This window comes from Xiphophorus couchianus, chromosome 21 (assembly GCF_001444195.1).
Source record: "Xiphophorus couchianus chromosome 21, X_couchianus-1.0, whole genome shotgun sequence".
NCBI lineage: Eukaryota > Metazoa > Chordata > Actinopteri > Cyprinodontiformes > Poeciliidae > Xiphophorus > Xiphophorus couchianus.
Window position 1 is genome coordinate 3742105 of NC_040248.1, and position 22502 is coordinate 3764606.

General features: G+C 39.5%; 1 protein-coding gene across 1 annotated transcript in view; it reads left to right on the plus strand.

The window, feature by feature from the left end:
- LOC114137133 (cadherin-12-like) overlaps positions 1 to 22502 on the plus strand; it is a 168128-nt gene that overhangs the window by 48231 nt on the left and 97395 nt on the right. Inside the window, exon 2 of the mRNA XM_028005688.1 lies at positions 9310 to 9710. Coding sequence (XP_027861489.1) covers positions 9465 to 9710 — 246 coding nt within the window. The 5' untranslated portion in view covers positions 9310 to 9464. The remainder of the gene's footprint in view (positions 1 to 9309; positions 9711 to 22502) is intronic.

The window sequence follows — 22502 nt, forward strand, 5'->3', positions numbered from 1 at the left end:
TGTTCTTAGATTTTAATTTGGGGTTTGATATTTTCTTTGGTGAACTCACTCCTTTCAGAAGATTTGGAGGAAAAAACAGAACAAAAGAAAAAAAATATTCTTTTGGTGCTATGGGCGGTTGTACGAAGGAAATTTTTTGTATTGTTCACAATTTATCAACAATATTTTATAAAATTCATGTTTTCATATATAACACACAAAAAAAATACATTCAATAAATTGTTTAACCTTATGAAATTTTTATCCATAACAAAGCAGTTATCCAGGTGCAGTTAGAATACAGCTAAGCTAGCTGATGATGCTAAAGTTAGCATCTGACTCTAAGCTTTGTATTCATCATTCAAAATGTAAGATAATGGCCAAACCTGAACTGAAATATGTTTTACACAACTCAGACTTTTCAAAAACATCACATTTGTTGTTTTTTTTTAACTGGGGAAAGCACAAACCAACCAGTTGACAAGGCAGTGGCACTAGCATGACTTTTGGTTCCATAAATATACATTTCATCAACTGGTCAACCAAACACTATGAGACTTACTAAAATGATTTGTGCAGCCTTTATGCTATTTATGAGAACTAAAATGTTATTTTTGGTGCCACTTTTCACAACTGCAGCAGACTTTGAGATCACAAACCCAAACCAATTTATTCAACACAGTTTGATTTTTGAAACTTGTATACAATGAAAATCAAAAATGAGGATTAAAATCTTTTTTCTTTTTTTTTTTTTTTCATGGACTTGTTTCAGTGGATCAGCTCATCTGATCAGCTGGGTGTAATCCCAATCACATTTTTGACCTCTACTGCTCTTCTACCTCTTCCAACTTGAATTTTGTTCAAACAAAAACACCTTTGGCATTAATTTATTCCTCCAGCAGTGTGTTTTACACTCCTGTGGACAGGTGTACCAAAACAGTGCTGCTTGAAAATAAGACTGGACATGAATAAATTCTGGGTATTTTAACGGTTTCTGAGGCAGAACCAAGCTAATTATATTGTTTATGAGCTCTAGACATCACTGGGAACCTCATAGATGTGCATACAGAGAAGTCATGAGTCGCCACTTAATGTCTTTGCCTTTGAAGAAACAAGGCATATCTGATACAGTAAAACCCATTTAAGAGATCAGATCTTCAGCATTCCTGCTTTTTTTTATTGACTTTGCCCTTTTATTATCCAATATTAAACACGCCGACTGTGAGGCATAAAAGATACGACAGGCTTATGGGGGAGAAGCACGCAAAGGTCATTCGTTCAACTTTGAGAGGGAGATGCGTAGAAACGCTGTATCCATTCTTAATGGGTTAGGGGAGAAGGTTTTCAAGAAGCTCGGGTCAAAAATTGGTTGTAAAAGCGGGCTTTAAAGAAGGTCTGACTGGATGACAGCCGTTGCCTGTGCACCCACAGTGCTCCACAGCTGCCTTGGGGCAACAATGCTGTTTCATTTCATCTGAGTAGCTGCCTGTCTTTCACTGCTTCACTATGAGATCAGGCATCTCTCCTGACTCTGAATATTTGTTTCTGTCAAAAACTTCTGACGTCAAGGGCGACATGAAAGATGTCCGACAGCTGGTTGTGGGACACTGGAAACAGGCAAAAATATGAAAACAAAAGATTCCATCCGTCAAACTCCAAACTATTTGGGGTCAAAACTTGAACATTTTAGTTGTGTGAAAAAGACTCCAATAATTATTTTTTTTACATTTGAAGTGTGTTTATTTGGAGACGTTCCGGGCGGAGGAGAAACGGCAGAAATATTACTACCAGTAGCGAATAGCGGCGATTCAACAGCGAGAGCAGAACCAGCGTCTTTCACCGCCAGCTCGAAGACTTGAATTATTTTTTGGGTTATTTGTTTAGCTTTCTGACCGTGATGCTAATCCGGGTGAGTGTTGGTAGTTGTGCTGCTTTACTTTTTCCTTGCGTTGAGCCTTGATGTAACCAAAGTGCTTGTGTCAAGTGCTTGTTTTTTAAATGTCATATTAGATTCGTTGTGTTGATGCATTTTGACGTGCTTCATCCCCGAGGTAATTTTCGGCCGCAACACGCAAACTTCCCCATTCACTCAGAGCGTTAAAGTTCCACACCACAGGATTTGTTGCTGCGCGCTTGCAAAGAGTGAAGGAAAGAGATCAGATGCACATGCAGGCTGCGAAGTGAGGTACAGGTGATCGTTTTGGTGATCGGCAACAAGAGACAGTGATCGGCGATCACCGGTCATACACTGTTTCATGGAAATCGGCCGATTACGATCGGCGGACGATCGATCGGCACACTTCTAGTTACTAGTGTTCTGTGGATGTTGGCAGCTGCTTAAATGTACACCACCACCTGCAGCCTATCCTCCACACACTAAGGTTGCCAAATCACTCTGTTGAAACCCCTATAAATCCCTCACCCGATTCATAAGCTGATGCAATCTTCTCTCTGAAGTCTCCAGAAAGCTTAAACATAAAACTTTAGCCATTCTAAGTGAAAATGTGAGGTTGTCCAAATTTATTCAACAAAGATTGCCTTTTTGTTCCATTTTACAGAACCTTTTCTTCAGTTCTGTTTGTTTATATTCTTTGAAATTCTCATTTTTATTAAAATTGATATTAAGATATCCAAATATGCTAGAGAAAGATTGAAGTTGCTGTTAGGAATGTTAACTTTTATATCTGACTTTTCAACCTAGAAGCAGCAACGTAACTCCTTTAATTTGACTAGTCAGATGTCAAAACTGAAGTCCACTCACCCTGTGCATGCAAACAAGAAGCTGCAGAGTACTGTAGAGCCTGTTGTGGTGAAGAAGAACAGAACTGCAACACTATGAAGCACAGGAGTTTATTAGAAGTGATAGCAAACCTTTAGAAGAAGTTGAACCATCATGAAGTCAGCAGCAGTGGGCAGAGAGCCAGACTTATTCGATAGAGGTGCAGCTATCCTGCCTCTTCGTGCAATGAATTCTGCTGCTGTGTTTACTCTGAAAACAATGGAGGCAGCAGCAGCAATCACTCTCTGACTCAAAGTAACTTAAAACTGTACTTCCAATTCTGTTTCCTTTAAAAACTACTAAAGCACCCCTGCAAAGTGTTCCGTCTTGTACAGACTTCCTTGTTTTGCAGACGTTGCACTATAAGAAGCATCAAAGAGCATTTATCACACAAATAGTCTTGGGACCAGGACTTGTTTTCATTCGTCACCATTAAAGGAATGTGTCGGCCTGCTGTTCAAATGATCCAATGGATTGACAATTTTAAAAAAAAGTATTTTTACAAAACGGTTAGAAATTATGGTTAAAAAGTAGTACTTAATCTTGTTTAGATCATAATATTTATGACCGAAACTTGTTTTATTAGTTTTCCTCCCGGGTGGATCTGGGCTGGTAGCCAGACCACAAAGTAATTCCCAAACTTAGAAGAACACAGATGGTTTTGGACAAGTGCTAAATTGATTTGTTTGCCTTAAAGAGACAAACTGTCAGCAAACTTATTAATTAGTTTTCTTATGCAGCCAAAAAATGTTAAACTGTGGGACAATGGGGGCATTGATTTTGAGATAAATCAATTCAAGTTTACTAAATAGCACATTTCAAGAACAAGGCAGTTCAAAGTAAAACATGTATAACAAGTTTGCTCCAGTTCGTTTCTCCATGTTTGGTTCTGGGGATGCAGAGTGGACCAGAAGCTGAATACTTGAGAGGTCTGGCTTTGGTGCCAAGCTATTCAGTAATTTAGAAACTAACAACGGCATTTTAAAGTCTATTCTCTGAGCTCCAGTGGAAGGACTTTAGAAGTGGGCTCATGTGCTCCATCTTCCTGGTTTTAGTCAGAACGCCAGCAGCAGCGTTCTGGATCAGGCAGACCTGACTTCACACGTCTGCCTGATCAGGAATCAGTGCCACACTTAAGAAAAACGCAAATTATATAAATGCAGATTATCTTCTATTGAATTAAAATATGACCCAATAATAAGTTTCATAAGGAGTCCTTGGCTGTGTTTGTATTCTTAGCGTAAGATAAACCTGTATCTTCTTCCATTAACTTTACATTAATTCACTCCAATCTGTTAGTCTAATACAAAAAAAAAAAAGTATTCAAGTTTGTTATTCTAATGTAGCAAAAATGTGAAAAAGCTTAAGTGGAACGGGTCCTTTTGTATAACATCTACACTTTACATTGTGTACATAAAAATGCAAATATTGTTACCAATGAGCACATATCTGAAAAATTAGAGCCATTTCTTTCCCTGTTTGAGGCTTTGGTTCTGCTTTAACCTACACGAGCTGTGATCTGATAATTCTGCTCAACTGGCCAGCTGTGATGATATTCCCATTTTCATTACTTTGTTTTTTCCCCACCTACACTTATTTTTCTTCCCACTTGCTTCCTCAGGGGTTTGAGTGTTATTACCGTCTCCCCCTGTCTGAGCTGTGTGGAGACGGCGTCGGCTGATATTTACCCGATTAACAGACCTCACTGCAGAGGCTTCGGCTCACGTCGCCATTTTTGTCACGATCATAAAATCTTTCAGTGCTAAGTGATTTATTCTGTGGAAATAAATGCTGAGAATTATGTTTTAGGACTGGTCTATTGTTAGTCTCCCTGATAATTGCTCATTAGTGAACCGGCTTCAGTGTTGCCGCCAGTATTTCTCCAACCTACACTGCAAAAACAAACTCTTACCAAGTATTTCTGGTCTCGTTTCGAGTGCAAACATCTTAACACAACTTGAAATAAGACTAAACTTTTCAGCAAGATATAGGAGATTGGGTAAAGTTAATTCCTTAACAGTGATGAAAAATCCAGTCATTACATGGGGGGGGGGTTAAGTGAAATAATCTTCTAGATGAACTAGTTATTTTTCAAAAATATTAAATTATTGTAAAGTAAGGACTTTTATCAAGTATTCTTGATCTATTTTATAGTGCAAAGATCTTTGTACACCTGAAGAGAACTTGATAAAAGATAAAGAGTTATGATAAAAGTTCTTACTTTGCAATAATTCAGTTAGTTGATGAGTTAGTTATTAGTTTTTCACATTAATATTTGTTTTGGTACATTTTCTTAGCTGTATTTTAAGTATAGTTAAAAATGAAATTATTTCAAAACTTGTGTTTTCAAGTGATCTTGAGTTTTAACACTGCATAAGTCTTAACAGTTATGTTGGTGTGTAGGTTTTTAAAGAAGAAATTATACCAAAGCTAAAGAATAATAAAATATTTACTTTCAAAACATTATTACATGATGAGTACAGTAAGTGGTGCAATGGCTTATTTCTGTTGGAAATCTCCTACTTTACCTCTGTTTTACAACACTCTGAGATGCGCATACACAGCACAAAAGATGCTGGAAAAATAATATTACTTAAAAAAAAAAACCCAACAACATATGAGTTTATTTCAGAAACAAAATAGCCCTACACCATTACTGTTCCTCTGCACAACAGGAAGAGACCCGGTGAGGGAAGCAGGCGAACTGAATGAGATGAGAACGTGCAGCAGGTGGTGGAATAGGAAAACTAGAGCAGTGCCAACTGAAGATTGGCAAATATCAGGAGGCGAAAACAAAGACCAGAAAAATAAATTTAAATAAAAAATAAGCATACAACATAAAAATAATTGTCATGAACTCTGATGTTAATGGTTTAGATGGATTTTTAAACATTAAATAATTAATATTTTCTTTAGAGGTGGAAATGTTCATTCATTCGTTCAAATTCACTAAAGAAATTCAGTTCAGGGTTTAAACTTCATTTATTTCTTAAAATAATAATGTACATTTTATCCCGAATAGAAAAAAAATACACTCCAAAAACACACACTAAACATCGGATTCATTTGACATAAACCAGCTGGTTTCCACAACATTCTCAGAGATTATTTTTATTCACAATCTGACATTTTATTATAATCTTATAATTTAAAAATATATTTCTTTTACTTTAATTTGTCCTTTATTGAATCCAAATGAAGGACAAATTCTAGAACCATCCAACACTTTTCTCTGGTTTAGGATTATTTTTTGTCTTCAGTAAATATTCTTTACCATGATCTCCATGTATTTTATATTCTTGCCAATAGTTTCTGTTTATTTACATAAGGTTTTATATAACTTGAACTTTCTATTTCCCTCTCTGCTTTATGTTGTTTCTTATTGTGTTTGCATGCATTTTATTGTGCTATATAAGCACATTAAAACCAGAAAACATGAAGCATATATTAAAAGAAAGTCGCAGTCTAGAGCTGTACAATGGATTAACTAATTTAAAATGTAAATTCCTCATAAATCAGTGTGAAGTTAATTTCCATATTAATTCTGACGCTCTATAGGAGAAAAGCTGCACTATTCTAAGGCATGTTTTCAGACACCATTTAAAATTCGTCTCCGACTCACGACTAGGTCAGTTCATAACCCTGTTAAAACATCGACACCTTTGCCCATGTCCCTGAATAATAATAATAACGCCAGTGCAAAACAATGGAGCTATTAAAGCAGAGGGGGAAATAAAAGGTTAGGATATAAAAGTGTATGCAAAACAAAAACTTGATCCTCATGACTCATTCCTTCCCCTCCGCTGCAAAAGTCAATGCCTGCTGATTTGTTTGTCATGTTTATGGCTGCCTTGACAACTAATAACTTTCTGTGGGAGTTTCTCGTGGGTGGTAATCTGCACCGGCAGATCGGCCAGCCATATGTTCTTTGATTATTGAAGGTGATGTGCTAGGGCCCCCGTCAGCCTGCTGCGCTCGTCGTGCTACGTGAAGCAGACACACAGGTCAAGGCTCGCACCCGAAAGCCCGACATATGCTAATGAGCTCATCTCATAAAATATGCATGGGGCCCTCTCTCAGGACCGAACAGTGGCAGAAGCGTGATTTTGCAGGAATTATGGGAACAGTCATTTTCCATTATGTTGGAGCTAAATGAGGACTGACCTGCGGCAGAGGCGTGTCTGACCCGTGTCAAGGCGGTTCCTGCCAATTTCATGTTGGGGAACTTTGCAGATCAGTTTCTGCTCTTTAAAGGGAGTGTGGTGACAGCGAATAAATGGATCTGGTTGCACAAGATAACCTTGGAGGAGTAATCTACCTCTGAAGCCGGTGTTCCAAGTCTGTATAATTAATCAAAGACAATGATGTCAATGAGGGCTCCATTTATGAAATTAGAGAGACGCTTTCTTCCATTATTGTACAGATTCGAAGAGCTTTATGTGGAGAGGTGGATCGTTTGCTTCTTTCTTCCCACCGCTGTTCCAATCACTTGTTTCTAGAACAAACGCTTTGGTGTTGACAATGTAGTAAACAATTGGAAACGAGGCTTTAACAGTCGGAAAACCAACTGTTAAAACCACACTGATAGTGCAGCAGTTATTTTTCTCCATAGAAAAAGTCACTCCAATACATACTTTATTAAATTTAACTTATTGTTATACAACATAGATTAAGAAGAATTTGTAGGCGTTATTTACAATTGTCATTATTATTATTATTATTATTACTACTAATAATAGCAATAGATTTTCATTTTTTGTTATGAATTGGTTTGTAACAATTTTGTCCATGTAGTACAATTTATTTGCTGGCTCTTTTGCACAGTATAATGAACAGACACATGAATATTATAACATGGTTTTACGCAATATATTTTGTTAAATTGAAATAAGGAATCACATTAAATAAGTATTCACTTCTTTCTACTCCTTTTCCAACAAGAAAAGTACCAAACATATGAAACCAACTTCAGCTTCCTCTAATCGGGAACAAACTGCAAAAATGCTGAAGCACTGACTTCCTTTAAATCACTGCTAACACACCATTTACTGAGAGTTGCCTTTAATTAATAATTGGAACGTCATTTATTTTAATCTGTATTTAAACTTTTCATTACTTTCATTTATTATGCCACTGCAATGTTTTGTTTGTTTTACGTTATCATGTGAAGCACTTTGAACTGACTGTTTCCTTGATATTAAAAAAGTTTCAAAGCGTGTTACAAGACAAAACAAGGATTTAGTGACTAATGATGTAATGAAGATGATCTGATCTCCAGCTGCCAAAAATCAAACAGCTGTCAGATTTTTTAGAAAATTATTGAAGTGTACAGGGACATACTCTCGAAGTAACTGATTTGAAAATGTGTAGGTTTTTTTTTTAAACATACAGTTTGGTGTCATCTGCATAGAAATGAACACTATTGTTCTTCGTAAAGGAACCAAGACAAACAACAAAAGAGGGTAAATGACTCATCCTTGAGGTACACCACAACCAAATGCACCCACAGAAAACAATCACAAAAAATACAACAAAGGGTTTGTTTAAAATATAGTTTTTTCAGATTGATAGTCAAAATTCAAATATCTATTAATATTTAGATATTATGCAATTAAACTCTCATATCAATCGAGATAGTTCAAAGCTTTCTCCTGGCCATACTTTGAAAAACTTTTTGCTTTTTATTTATTTTTGTGTGATGTACACAGATTCCAACATGCATGTGAAAATGCCATGCACAGTCAATCTGCAGTTGCCCTTTATTGTCAAGCTGCGCCCCTTAAAAGGGCGACTTCTCAGGAAAAGCAACATATCTTAGAGATCCCTGTGAGCATGCTCCTATGCAGTGACATTTCAGTCAGTGCTCATGTCATTTTGATACATGCACCCTGTTGTGCATCATTCTTTGTCTTCTTCTGTTTTTTATGTTTTATTCTGCTTATGAAAAACGTTTTCTTCTTTACCTGCAGTTTTTAGATGAAATATACCAAGACAAGCTTAAGTAGAGGAAATCATGACATGCATCAGAACCCTCTCATTAAAATGTCATTGAAAATGCTGACTTTTAGCCGTTCTATGGGTGAGGAATTGCTGCAACATTGACAGGTCTGCGGCTCGGTGTGTGGTGGCCGGTAATTGACAGGGAAAATAAAGGCACCGTTTTTCCCCACAGAGACAAGTTTTCTTGCTAATTAGAGCATGTATCCATGAGAACTGCCTGGCGTAGAAGTAATCTATCACAGGGCACATAATTACAGCACTTACTTTTATGCTTGAGAGTGAAAGCACTATAATTTATCATTGAGCAGTTAAAAACTAATGCAGGTGAGCAGTGGGGGAAAAGAATATAGGCTGCTAAGTGCCACCAAGATATTGGTATTTATGAAAAGAAACCATTACCAATTGGTGTTTGTGAAAAGGAAGCTATTAGCACCGCATGTTATGACTGAGTGTGAGGTGAGGCAACCCTTATTCTTTATTTTAATAAGGTGTTATTAGTCTGCAGTCAGGTACAAAATTAACCATTTTAAAACAAATTTTCTTTCTTTCAGGTAATGAGATCAAGAAGTCACTGACTGCAGACCTGAAGCACGCCGCGACTCCACGCCTCACTCATTCACAACTCATCGCCAGCAGCCGTTTCCCCCCCGTAACTCAGTTCTCAACAAGGACTTCAACTCGAGGACCTGAACCTCACAAATCGCCAATGCTTACAAGGAACTGCCTGCTGCTGTTCCTGTGGATTCTTGTCAACGAGGGTTCTGGCTTTTCCTCACACAAACCTTCATCTCCACTGGGACGGAGCAGGAGCGGGCGAGAGCGCGCCAGGAGCTCGGTGGGCTCGACGAGGAATGGGGCGGCTGGGTTTCAGCGCGTCAAGAGGGGCTGGGTGTGGAACCAGTTCTTTGTTCTGGAGGAGTACATGGGCTCAGACCCACAGTACGTGGGCAAGGTAAGGAAAGAAAAAAAAAGTCTTTTTGCAGCAGTAATTTATGGTACAGGAGAAGTCATAAATCAAGCAGTAAGGAGTTGGGGAGCAATTGAATCAAGGGGTAAATGGAGGGAGCAAAGGAATGTTAGGAGATATAATGGGATAAAGGAGGGTAAAAAAGGAAAACACTAATGATAGAGAAACTATCAGGTGAGAAACATTAGAAATGGTCTAAATACATAGATTTTGATGCTAAATAAACATAGAAATTGTGCTTTTAAGTAGGGGTGGGAGATTTCAAAATATCTTGAAAACTTTAAGTTTTCAAGATATTTTGTGGTACTATTGTGATAAACTAAACTATTCTTTTGGTAACTTTATGGCTGTGAAGGGTTGAAACAGAAATCCATACCAATTGTAATACGCTACCTTAAGACACCAGCCACATAAAAAAGTCTGATTTGTATCGCTAAACTGCACACAATCCATTTTATTGACGCTCTCATTGAACAAACAGTGGAAACAAATAATAAAACTTACAATCCTGACAATACGGACAGTTTTGGGGGGTTTTAAACTTCATTAATTGGAATTTATTGTGACAACAAAAATCAAAGTTCTACATGATAAATAATAAAAGATGCGATAAATGTCCACCCCTACACAGCACCGTGGTAAACTCTTCTAAAGACTTGAACTTTTTCCACATTTGATTCGTAGTTTAAAAGTGGACAGTTTTCTTCTAAGTTTGACTTTTGGACCTTTTAATTGCCCCTCTGGGAAAAATTTTGAACTGAACTGACCCTCAGAGGTCTGTTTGAGAACAAACGGCACCAAGAAGACAAAAAGACAGCAGTCAGGTCAGAGCAAAAGCTGCAGGGAAGTTCAAACCAGGATGTGAAATGTTGTAAAGGTTAGTTAAGGTGTTGTGCATGACCACATTTAAATAAAATTGTTTGCGATTGGAGGTCACTTTACAGAACTTTAACCTAAAAATTGCTGGTTTTGATATGATGAACAATAAGTAAGAAGAGCTCAAAATTGTGCCATTTAAAGGCACTCTGTTTGGAGTGAATGAAAGATTTAATCTGTAATGTTCAGAAGAAAAAACATTGCAACCTTACACATTAAACAAATGCAACAAGCTGCTTCTGTGCATTATTTAACTATTACTTTCAAGTCTTGTTCAATATAAACTGAAAACTCATACACAGTCACAGCAAACTAATTTTGTTGAGCCTATCCTCATGTTTGCAGCTTTAGATGTGGGGGAAAAGAAAAAAGGTTTTCTGAACTTGTATAACCCTTAGTGCTTTAAAAAGAGGATTGTGATTACAGCATAGTCTTTTTTTATTTTCTAATTATTAAAACTTCAAAATATATGAAAAGTAGCAGCTATTTGAGAAATTTGGCCTCAAGAAAGAAAAGTTAAGAAAAGAATCCACAGAAAATTAGGAATTGTGTAAAAAGTAAAATATAGAAAAAGCTGCATACACTCTGAAGACCTAATGGACATGGTAACTAGTGAATAATTTGACTTCTGCATATAAAAAGTCAGAATACGATGAATGAAGGGGAACCAGATCCTGCTGCAGCTGTAAATTTATTTCAGTGTTAATGCGATGAACCATGAAAAGAATATTCATTCTTGTCTGGATAAATTGGATTTACAGCTAGTTACCTTGAACAACTGTAAATCTACCAAGTTATGGACATCTATTTAAACTGACAATCTGTGCCAAGAGTCTTTTAATTAAAGTAGCAGCAGAGAGGGCTCAGAGATCCTCAACTGAGGCGTTAAAATTACCAGGCATTTCTTATGGACTCTACAAAGTTGACCTTGATGGAAAAATTTAAACATAATGCTACTGGTGGGAGAAAAAACATTTTAAAAAATCCCATTTAAAGTTTGCCATGGGCCTAATAAGGGAGAAGTTCAGATCAAAATATAATTATGTGCTAGAATGGTCCACTCCAAGGCCCGGTTGGACTGGGCAATCGGGATTCGCTTTCCATTTAATCTGACTGAGCTTGAACTAGTTTGGAAAAATGTCATCTTCCAGAGGCGAACAACTGGATGAGACAAACTCCAAAAGACTTTCAGCTGTAATTGGAGTAAAAGATGGATCCATAAAGTATGAACTCCTGGGGCCTGGAGACAATTGCTCATCATGAATTTTAAACTTTTATTTTTAAAAATGTTAGAAAAAGCCCAGTTAATTTTCACTTCACAGATATACATTATTTTAAGTTGGTCTATCAAATAAAATTCCACTAAAATACGTTAATGAGAACCTATGATGCAAAATTCACAATTTACACATTTTTATACTTCCATTTGGGTTTCTGCTGCTTCTAAAAAAAAGCTCAATTGCTTTTTGGTGTCTGGTAAATAAGCAGTTTCATAAACCTCCCAGTTGTTAAGTCACAATTGGGACCTAGGAACCCAAGTGGAGCTGAAGGACGTTTGGCCAGCTGGTTTTACCACTGTATGCGCTGTACAATGGCTGCTGGAAGAAACAAGTGTTTTGTTGTTGACTTACCATCCAGAAACAAGTTGTTGCGTCCTTGTTGGTTGCGCAGGACCCTCTGTTAATGCTTTTCAAATACGGTTGTATAGTTATACATCTGTTCGGAGTTATTTTCATATGCGAGTGTAAATGATGAGTTGGGGGCGTGGCCACCAGCAGGTTATTTGGATTTAAAGTGACAAGACGCCCAAAATCAGCTCATTCTGAAAGGAGCTCAGGATAGCCAGAACTGAGCAGACTGAAATCTTGTTATCCAAGATTGAGTTTGTGCAAAAATGTAATGTACATGTTTTTTATAGTCCATAGACCTTTCCTGATCTGTTCAAGAAAGTACAACAGGTCACCTTTAAGGTTTTCCAGCTGTAATGTGATTAAATAGTTCTGCAAGGCACTGTTGTACAGCCTACCAATGTATCCTAAAGGTTACTGCTTCAAGTTGCCCCATTTAATTTACCCCAAGAAGCTTCACTACTGTTATCTTTTAAATCTTCTGTGGAGAAATTGTCCCTGCGTCTACGGACGAGACAAAGAAATCCATACATGCTAATGCTCCTGTGCCACAACCTTTCTATGCCACTGTATCCAGACGCACACGGCATCAAAGCCGAGAGAGAATCGATGGTATGGTGGAAATAACTTTAAATTATGGTACTTGCAAAGCTGTAAGAACATCATACTCATGAGCCGGGGAAGAGTGCCAAAAGCAATAAAAAGGTAGAAGAGACTGCAGCAGCCTGAACAAAATGCATCCCATCAGACCCACTTGTTTTGGTCCCCTCTAAAACCTTGGCTATCACTCTTTTTAGCAGGATTTCTTATTCACTGCTGTGGCTTAGGACATTCGTAAGCAAACTCTGTGGGGGTTTACAGCTAAAGTTGTAATTTGGCAGTCCTGGCTTACACAGGATAATAGTAAGACTGACTTATCTGCCCCAGTGCCACTGCAATCAGCCTTGACAAGCCGTGCTGTTTGTGCAAGTCTCTGAGGCTAAAGCAGGGAGAGAGGCAGAGGCTGATGTCTGTTGCACTTCTAAGTCCTTAATCCTGGACCACTGCACTGCTTCAAAATAATTGACTGATTCTTCCACATATGACCAGCATTTGGAGATGCTCCGATCTTTGTTGGGACAGTCTTAACAAAGAGGATTTTAGCTCATAATAATTGTAGCGATAGCATGTTAAGTTCAAAACTGGCTGTCTGAATCAAGTGCCAACAGACTTTAGATAAGGTGCCAGAAATGCACCGTCAGGGACACAGAGTTATCCTTGACGCTAACAATAACAAAAGATGAGGACCGTTGCACCTACTCAGGAGTATATCTACGTTCCACATACTCTGAGAAGTTGACATTTTTAATTTCCAAGTCAGAGAGAGAAAAAATAGAATATATATGTAGATATTTCAGCATTTTTTAAAGTTTTCTTAAAGCTGCAGTAACTTAAAAAATATGTTTTTACATATTTGTTAAAACGGTCATATTGTGACAGTATAGTATGAGAGATTATTTGTTAAAAAATAAAAATAAGCACCTCTCAGTGCTACTATTGCACTCTTTAGATTACATTCTGGTCCTGGTCAAAAACCACCAATCAGAGACAGGAGGTGGGTCTTACTGCTGTCAATCATGCTTATGTATGCGTTGTTCAATGTGCTAATGGTGGAGAAACACTTACAGTTACATGAAAACTGTTTATCGGCCATCATTTTTGGCTATGCTAACTCCAGAAATGCACACCTCACTAGCCTTAGCATTCTTGACAGCGTTGCTATTGGAAGGAAGCTGTGGCGTAGCAGAGAGCAAGGAGGAGGAGGTGATCATCGTGTACATGAGAAAACCCTGCTTCTACCTCTGAGTTAGTACAGGGAGAAGGCAGATGAGTTTGATGTTTACACATTTTATCTGACTATTTTACCATCACAACATAGTGACAGTTTTAACAAACATTTTCATACAATCTACATCCTGCAGCTGTAAATGGATAAAAAAAAGTAAATATTAGTGTATTGATGTAGTAAAAATACATATTACCATCTAAAAAACCCAAAACAAGCCCTCATAATTTTGCATACATATGATGATGCTTATCATATATGATGAACCAATAGCTTCAGCACTTAGGAGCTAATAAACTTGATTTATGCTATATAAAGACATTGAGGAGAAATATCTACTTGATGTAAGTTCTTAGCTGCTCATAATATTTTGACAGATTATCCATTCAGAAATGCTGAATGTTTCCTTTCAGGGATTCTAATTCGGGATTCAACCTTGAAAAGTAAGAAGTTCAAAATTCAAGTTAAAATTGCTGTTGTTATGTCACTTATACTTATACTTGTTATGTCACTTATACTTGTTATCACTTATACTTTATTGTTTTTATCTATAATTTCATCACACCACTGTTCAATATTTATTAATGATTTGCTGCTAGAGTGGAGACAAATGCATTACTCTATGATTTTAATCACAAATAATAGATTATAGTGGCTTAGCCCAACAGTTAGCCTCACAATATCAAATAGATACAAACACAGAGAGACAGAGATGTATATTTAGATTATCTCTAAAGTTAGTCTTCTAACTGAATATATTGCTAACTCCATTCTCTAAATTTAAAACAGTTACTGAATATATAAAATATGTCACATTAAACAAGTTAAACAAGAGCAGCACAAATCTTTCAAGCTGCACAGAAGGAATATTTGTCCAAACAGGTAATTATTAGAAAAAATATTAATCTATATAAATAATAAATCAGAACTAATAACAGAGCTACTTCCACCTCCTGAGCTTGGAAGAAGCAGCATTGTGTAAAATTGACTCTTTTTTATCTTTACATTATGTTGTAATGTCATTTTCTCATTGCTTTGATTTTTTCATGCATGTTTGAGAAATACTTCAATCTTTATGGCAACAATTCAACTGTGCAAAACACCTGGGTGGACCAAGCTCCGCCTTCGAGACGCAGCTCCTCCTCTTAGCTGCAGTTTCTATGCTTCTTAGCTTCCGCCTCACGCAGCAGCCCTTCCCTCTGACTCCTCCACTCAGCTCCTTCACACTAGCCAGCAGCAATTAGTAAACACCTGGTGGATCTGCTGAGCTCATTATCTGAGCTACTTCTCAATGAAATACTGGCAGAAATGTTGTTAAAGAGTTAATAGGAGTGATGTTGTGATTACTTCCAGAAGGCTGAATGTCAGAAAGAGTTTTAAAAAGAGATAGAGACTCAATTTCAAGATGTTAAATTACAATACATTCTTTAAAGTCATTTTTAATATGTTGTATTTTTACAACTGTAGGTAACAGTTACTTCATTGTGCTATAGAACGGCACTATGTGGCTGGAAAATACATAATACTGGCCCTTTAGGAGACGCGGTAAATGGAAGCAGTTTATAAACATCAGGTCCATTCAGTGACCTACATGGTGTGGGGTAAGAGTGACACATTAAATTTGCTCTCCACTCAGTGGCAGAAGTGCCTCTCCAGACCTATTGAAGTAGTAATTTCTGTATCTGACTGCAGCCTCTATAAGGAGGGAGAAGATCAGTTGAGGAAAAAGTAGAGAGAGTTACTGAAGACTGGAAAAGCTATACTTGGAGCATTTGAGAGTCAGGGAGGGAGCTAGCTGAAGAGTCTCAGTTTATGTGTATGATGTAAGAGAAACTTTGTGGCAGATGATGATATTGCCAGAGGAGTTCATACTTCAGGGATGTGTGACTGAATCATCTGTCGACCCAGCCTCATAAGCTTAGCAACACTTTAACAATTGTGTATGCAGAAAGTATTACCCTCTGACCTGCTTTCCAGCCAGACACACACGCAGCTGTAATGATCCAAGCAACATGAGTGTATATTACACACAGTCCTCCTTACATGCCATTACAGTTCATTATTTTGAATGTTTAAATCTTTTGGCACTCAGCCTAAAGAGGATAGCTGCGGTGGAGATTGATGGGAAATTTGGGGCAAGAGAATCACATGGAGCAAAGATCCCACTGGCTGCAAGTCAAGCAGAGGGATTCAGCTGCAGAAGGCTTTTTTTTTTCACCCACATGTGCGCTGACCATGCAGCCATCACATGTCCACCGAAAGGATTTCCACGTTTTTTTTCTTCTTTTGTTTACTTTCCCCTGAACAAGTGCCAGACACATTTTAAAAAAAATAAACATTTGTATGGAATCTGAATGCAGATTGATGCAACTTTAGACTTTAATTGGAACCAGTTTATATTCAGAGGACAAATGCACAACAAAGTAACTTTGAAGCATTTTACAAAACAAGTACGATGCATATCCAGAATCCAAACTACAGTGAACCTTCAGTTTTCGCAGAGGTTAGGGACCCTGACCACGTGTGATTAGATAAAATTCACAAATACATGAGGCTCTATAAAAACATCTTCAACTGCCTACTTTAGTAGATCAAAAATCAAATGTACCTCAGTATGTATTATGAAACCATCTCATTATTTCCACTACTGGAGAGACATCTGTGTCAAGGACAATGAATGTCAATGCCAACCAATAGTGCGTCAAGTAGCATTGACGTCAGTTTTTCTAGCTTCCCAGGTGACATTTATTTTTGAATATTTTAGATATACAATATGAAAAAATATACTTTTCTCCAGGCTGAATCCGCACTGGACCCTGGAATTACCACTGTAACTTCAACCAAAGTTTTGAAATCAGGGAACATCTCTCACGTTGAAGCGACCAGAAGTCAATAGACTCTCTAAACACGGGAGGATGCACTCCTCCTCCTGCACCAGACCAGCTCCAAAGGGTCCATAACTCTTCAACGTGCCGCCGGCTCCCGGACAGCGAGACCCTTTTAGTTCGCAGTTTAAAATGACTTTTGATTGATTTGGTTAATTCTGCAATGTTATACATGCATAAAGTTGAAAATGTCTGCACTAAGTACTCCAATATTTAAATTGTAATTGTCAAAATTGTGGATGGCCTTGAGATTTTTCTAATCAATATTTAAAAATAAACTGTGAAAGATGGAAAATAATCCATTAAAGCAGCTCCTGGGTTCCACCACTGCTATCCCAGCCTTGAGTGACTCACTGGATGGTCCTCCTCCTACTGGAGTTTTGTAGCATTGACAAAACCTGACATTTTTCCAACTTTCATGCACAGACCCACCACTGGATGGGAAAGATAGTTATACCAGAACTTATTAGTTCTAATGTATATGTTTCCATTTTCCTTGTTGCACAAATGCTCTCGGAGAAGCCAAAAACCACCTCAAGCAAGAAATTCCACATTTTGCCACTTCCCTCAACCATTACTAATGTTCTAATGTTTCAAAATCCACATAAAAAAACCTTGAATGAAACATGGCCATTGTTCCGATGCAGAGATGGTTGATAGACATTACCACATCACCAAACATATGAGCATAAATGAGAGTGAAATGTGAAGCCATCTGTCTGTCAGCAGGAGCTTAACCCAAACTGGGTCACCAGCAGGTCAATGGTACCAAACAGACAAACATCTCCAGCACAATGATAAGTTTGAAGCTGCTGCACTGGCCCAGTCAAAGTACAGATGTCAATTTGATTGCTAAATAGCTGCATAGAAACAAATATCTCACATTACTCATAAATTCAAACATTGTTGTAAAGAAGAGTGGGCCACAGTTTAACATTAATGAAGCGGGTGACTAATAAAGTCAGACAGAAGAGGATTAGTAATGATAACAGCTGCTAAAAATGGCTCTATAAGCAACTGATTATTGCTGCTGATTGTACATTTAGGGTTGATGCTATTACCAAGAGTGCCAACATTTAAATATTCTGATATTTGGCATATATATATATATATATATATATATATATATATATATATAAATAATTAAAAAAACTTGCTGATTCCCGTGTGCAACAGTGCAAATTATACACATTTCTAGAGCATTCCATTAAATGCATCACTGCCAACTGTAATTAGAAAAGCCAAATAAGCACTAATTAGTGCTAGCCACTGAAACATAATTCAAGCTGCTAACTGGGTGGTAATTTTGTCAGCTCTGACGGCAGACTAAATGAAAGACTTGTACTGGAGAAGGAGAGAGGTGGAGGGTGAAGTGATGAGGACACACACTGTACGGGTGTCTTGGTTCAACTGGTCTGCCTGCAACTTGTGCCAAAAAGAACAAGTTCCTGTTTGTGGGAACAGCAGATGTTTGGCAACAGTTGGATCAAATTTACTCGCCTTACTGGTTTCTTCCCACTAAGAAATGTCAAAACATTCATTTGGGTTTTTAGACCTAACAGAACCATTTTAGGAGGTAACAAAATGGAACTATCTCCAAACTGCAAACAGGATTTTCAGTGCTGCTCGAGTCCACTTCTTAGCCATGTCCTTGTGCATGACTAATACTGTAGCACTTGTATGCAAGAAAATAAATTAGATTTAGAGTGGATTTTGTCCATGTTGTGGAAATAAAAACCCCCAATGCCACTTCTAATTCCATCCATCCATCCATCCATCTTCTTCCGCTTATCCGAGGTCGGGTCGCGGGGGTAGCAGCTTCAGAAGGGAGGCCCAGACTTCCCTCTCCCCAGCCACTTCTTCCAGCTCCTCCGGGGGAATCCCGAGGCGTTCCCAGGCCAGCCGAGAGACATAGTCCCTCCAGCGTGTCCTGGGTCTTCCCCGGGGCCTCCTCCCGGTGGGACGTGCCCGGAACACCTCACCAGGGAGGCGTCCAGGAGGCATCCTGACCAGATGCCCAAGCCACCTCAACTGGCTCCTCTCGATGTGAAGGAGCAGCGGCTCTACTCTGAGTCCCTCCCAGATGACTGAGCTTCTCACCCTATCTCTAAGGGAGAGCCCAGCCACCCTACGGAGAAAACCCATTTCGGCCGCTTGTATCCGCGATCTCGTTCTTTCGGTCATGACCCAAAGCTCATGACCATAGATGAGGGTGGGAACGTAGATCGACCGGTAAATCGAGAGCTTCGCTTTTTGGCTCAGCTCTCTCTTCACCACGACGGACCGGTACAGCGCCCGCTTGACAGCAGACGCTGCGCCAAACCGCCTGTCGATCTCCCGCTCCCTTCTTCCCCCATTCGTGAACAAGATCCCGAGATACTTAAACTCCTCCACTTGGGGCAGGACACCCCCCCTGACCCGGAGAAGGCACTCTACCCTTTTCCGGCTCAAGACCATGGCCTCGGATTTGGAGGCACTGATCCCCATCCCGGCCGCTTCACACTCGGCTGCGAACCGATCCAGCGAGAGCTGCAGATCACGATCTGATGAAGCCAAAAGGACCACATCGTCTGCGAAAAGCAGAGATGAGATCCTGAGGCCACCAAATCGGATCCCCTCAACACCTTGGCTGCGCCTAGAAATTCTGTCCATGAAAGTGATGAACAGAATCGGTGACAAAGGGCAGCCCTGGCGGAGTCCAACTCTCACCGGAAACGAGCCCGACTTACTGCCGGCAATGCAGACCAGACTCTGACACTGGTCATACAGGGACCTGACAGCCCGTATCAAAGGGCCCGGTACCCCATACTCCCGGAGAACCCCCCACAGGGCTCCCCGAGGGACACGGTCGAACGCCTTCTCCAAGTCCACAAAACACATGTAGACTGGTTGGGCGAACTCCCATGCACCCTCCAGGACCCTGCTGAGGGTGTAGAGCTGGTCCAGTGTTCCACGACCAGGACGAAAACCACACTGCTCTTCCTGAATCCGAGGTTCGACTATCCGACGGACCCTCCTCTCCAGGACCCCTGAATAGACCTTGCCAGGGAGGCTTAAGAGTGTGACCCCTCTATAATTGGAGCACACCCTCCGGTCCCCCTTTTTGAACAGGGGGACCACCACCCCAGTCTGCCAATCCAGGGGAACTGCCCCCGATGTCCATGTGATATTGCAGAGTCGCGTCAACCAACACAACCCTACAACATCCAGAGCCTTAAGGAACTCCGGGCGGATCTCATCCACCCCCGGGGCCTTGCCACCGAGGAGCTTTTTAACCACCTCGGCGACCTCGCCCCCAGAGATTGGAGAGCCCAACCCAGAGTCCCCAGGCTCCGCTTCCTCAGTGGAAGGCATGTTGGTGGGATTGAGGAGGTCTTCGAAGTACTCTGCCCACCGGCCCACAACGTCCCGAGTAGAGGTCAGCAGCACACCATCCCCACTATAAACAGTGTTGGTGCTGCACCGCTTCCCCCCCCTGAGACGCCGGATGGTGGACCAGAATCGCCTCGAAGCCGTGCGGAAGTCTTTCTCCATGGCCTCTCCAAACTCCTCCCACGCCCGAGTTTTTGCCTCAGCAACCGCCCGAGCCGCATGCCGCTTCGCCCGCCGGTACCCATCAGCTGCTTCCGGAGTCCCACAGGCCAAAAAGGCTCGATAGGACTCCTTCTTCAGCCTGACGGCATCCCTCACCGAAGGTGTCCACCAACGGGTTCGAGGGTTGCCGCCGCGACAGGCACCGACAACCTTGCGGCCACAGCTCCGATCGGCCGCCTCGACAATGGAGGCACGGAACACGGTCCACTCAGACTCCATGCCCCCCACCTACCCCGGGACGTGTTCGAAGTTTTGCCGGAGATGGGAGTTAAAGCTCCGTCTCACAGGGGATTCCGCCAGACGTTCCCAGCAGACCCTCACAACACGTTTGGGCCTGCCAGGTCTGACCGGCTTTCGCCCCCGCCACCGGAGCCAACTCACCACCAGGTAGTGGTCAGTGGACAGCTCCGCACCTCTCTTCACCCGAGTGTCCAAGACATACGGCCGCAGATCCGATGAAACGATGACAAAGTCGATCATCGAACTGCGGCCTAGGGTGTCCTGGTGCCAAGTGCACATATGGACACCCTTATGCTTGAACATGGTGTTCGTTATGGACAATCCATGGCGAGCACAGAAGTCCAGCAACAGAACACCGCTCGAGTTCAGGTCGGGTGGGCCGTTCCTCCCAACCACGCCCCTCCAGGGCGTGGTTGGGAGGAACGGCCCAATCAGGTCCCTGACTGCTTCTATCATTATCCACTTCTAATTCTTTCAAATCAAATGAGGTTGCAAGGTATTTTATAAGTGTTTGATTTTTGACTTGATGATAAAGTCACAAATATAAAAAAGAATTAATGTGTGGTATTTCTTTTATTTCACATGAAAATAATGAAATAAGTAGTTTTTTTCATTTGTCTGATTTTGACTTTCAATTTAAAAAACTGAACAACACATACAGACTTTTAAAAATGTTTGACTTTTGATTTCAGGATCCAGTCAAACATATAAAAAACGCTGATGTTGTATTTTTTATTCTCAAATGAAAATAAAAATAGGTTTCTTTTAATGTTTCAATTAAATAAAAAAAAAAGAAAAAGAACTGAACAAAAGATTGATGGACCAGGAAAAACCCAACTGTAGTGTTTGAAATTTTCAGGGTCATTGTAAATAGAAAGACAAGTACATTTCTGTCAAAAGAAAATCTCACATTTTCTTGGGAAACAAAACAACAAAAAGAAAACTTGGATTTGAGAAGTTTCAAGTTTGCTAAAAAATAAATAAATAAGGAATGTCTCAGAAATGTCCAAGATTTTTGGAAAAGCCAAAAACCACCTCAAGCAAGCGTAAAGCCTTCTCTAATTTCTTAATCTAGAAAAATTTTGTAAACAGTCTGTTCTTCCTTCAAAGCATTAGTTTTTCTTTTCTAGTAAATTTTCAACTTTTAGAAATAAAAAATGTCAGGTTTTTTCTATAGTTTTGGGGGGTTTTTTGGCAGAAATTGCCCCTCTCTCCCCCTCTGCCATAATATGCTGATGTAAAAAGCATTTTGGTTGTTTGGATTTTATTTAGACGTATCATAATAAAGTGGACTTTACAAGAATACTTAAATTGGACCTGTGTTTTTGCCAAGAAAAAAATGCACTGAAGGATGAATCTGTTTTTGCACTTTACATTTATGATCTGCTATATCATGAGCTATCATTAAATTTATGATTGATCAACCTGGAGGTTGTAAAGTAGAAAAGTAAAAGGTAAAGTTTAAAGGAGTAGGAGAACAAAAGGTGTAATTTAATCTTGGATCCTATTTTTAATAATGGAAAGTACATAAAACTTATTACTAAATGTGTCCTCCAAGTAGGTAATTTATTATTATATTATTATAAAATGTGAAAATAAAGAAATAAGTTGCGAAAAAAGAAGCTGAAAGCTGCAGCTGTAACTTTAGAGGATCTTTGTATTTATTTTCATTTATAAAATCTCAGATTCTGCAACACTTTTCAAACCACACAAGATGACAAACATCTTC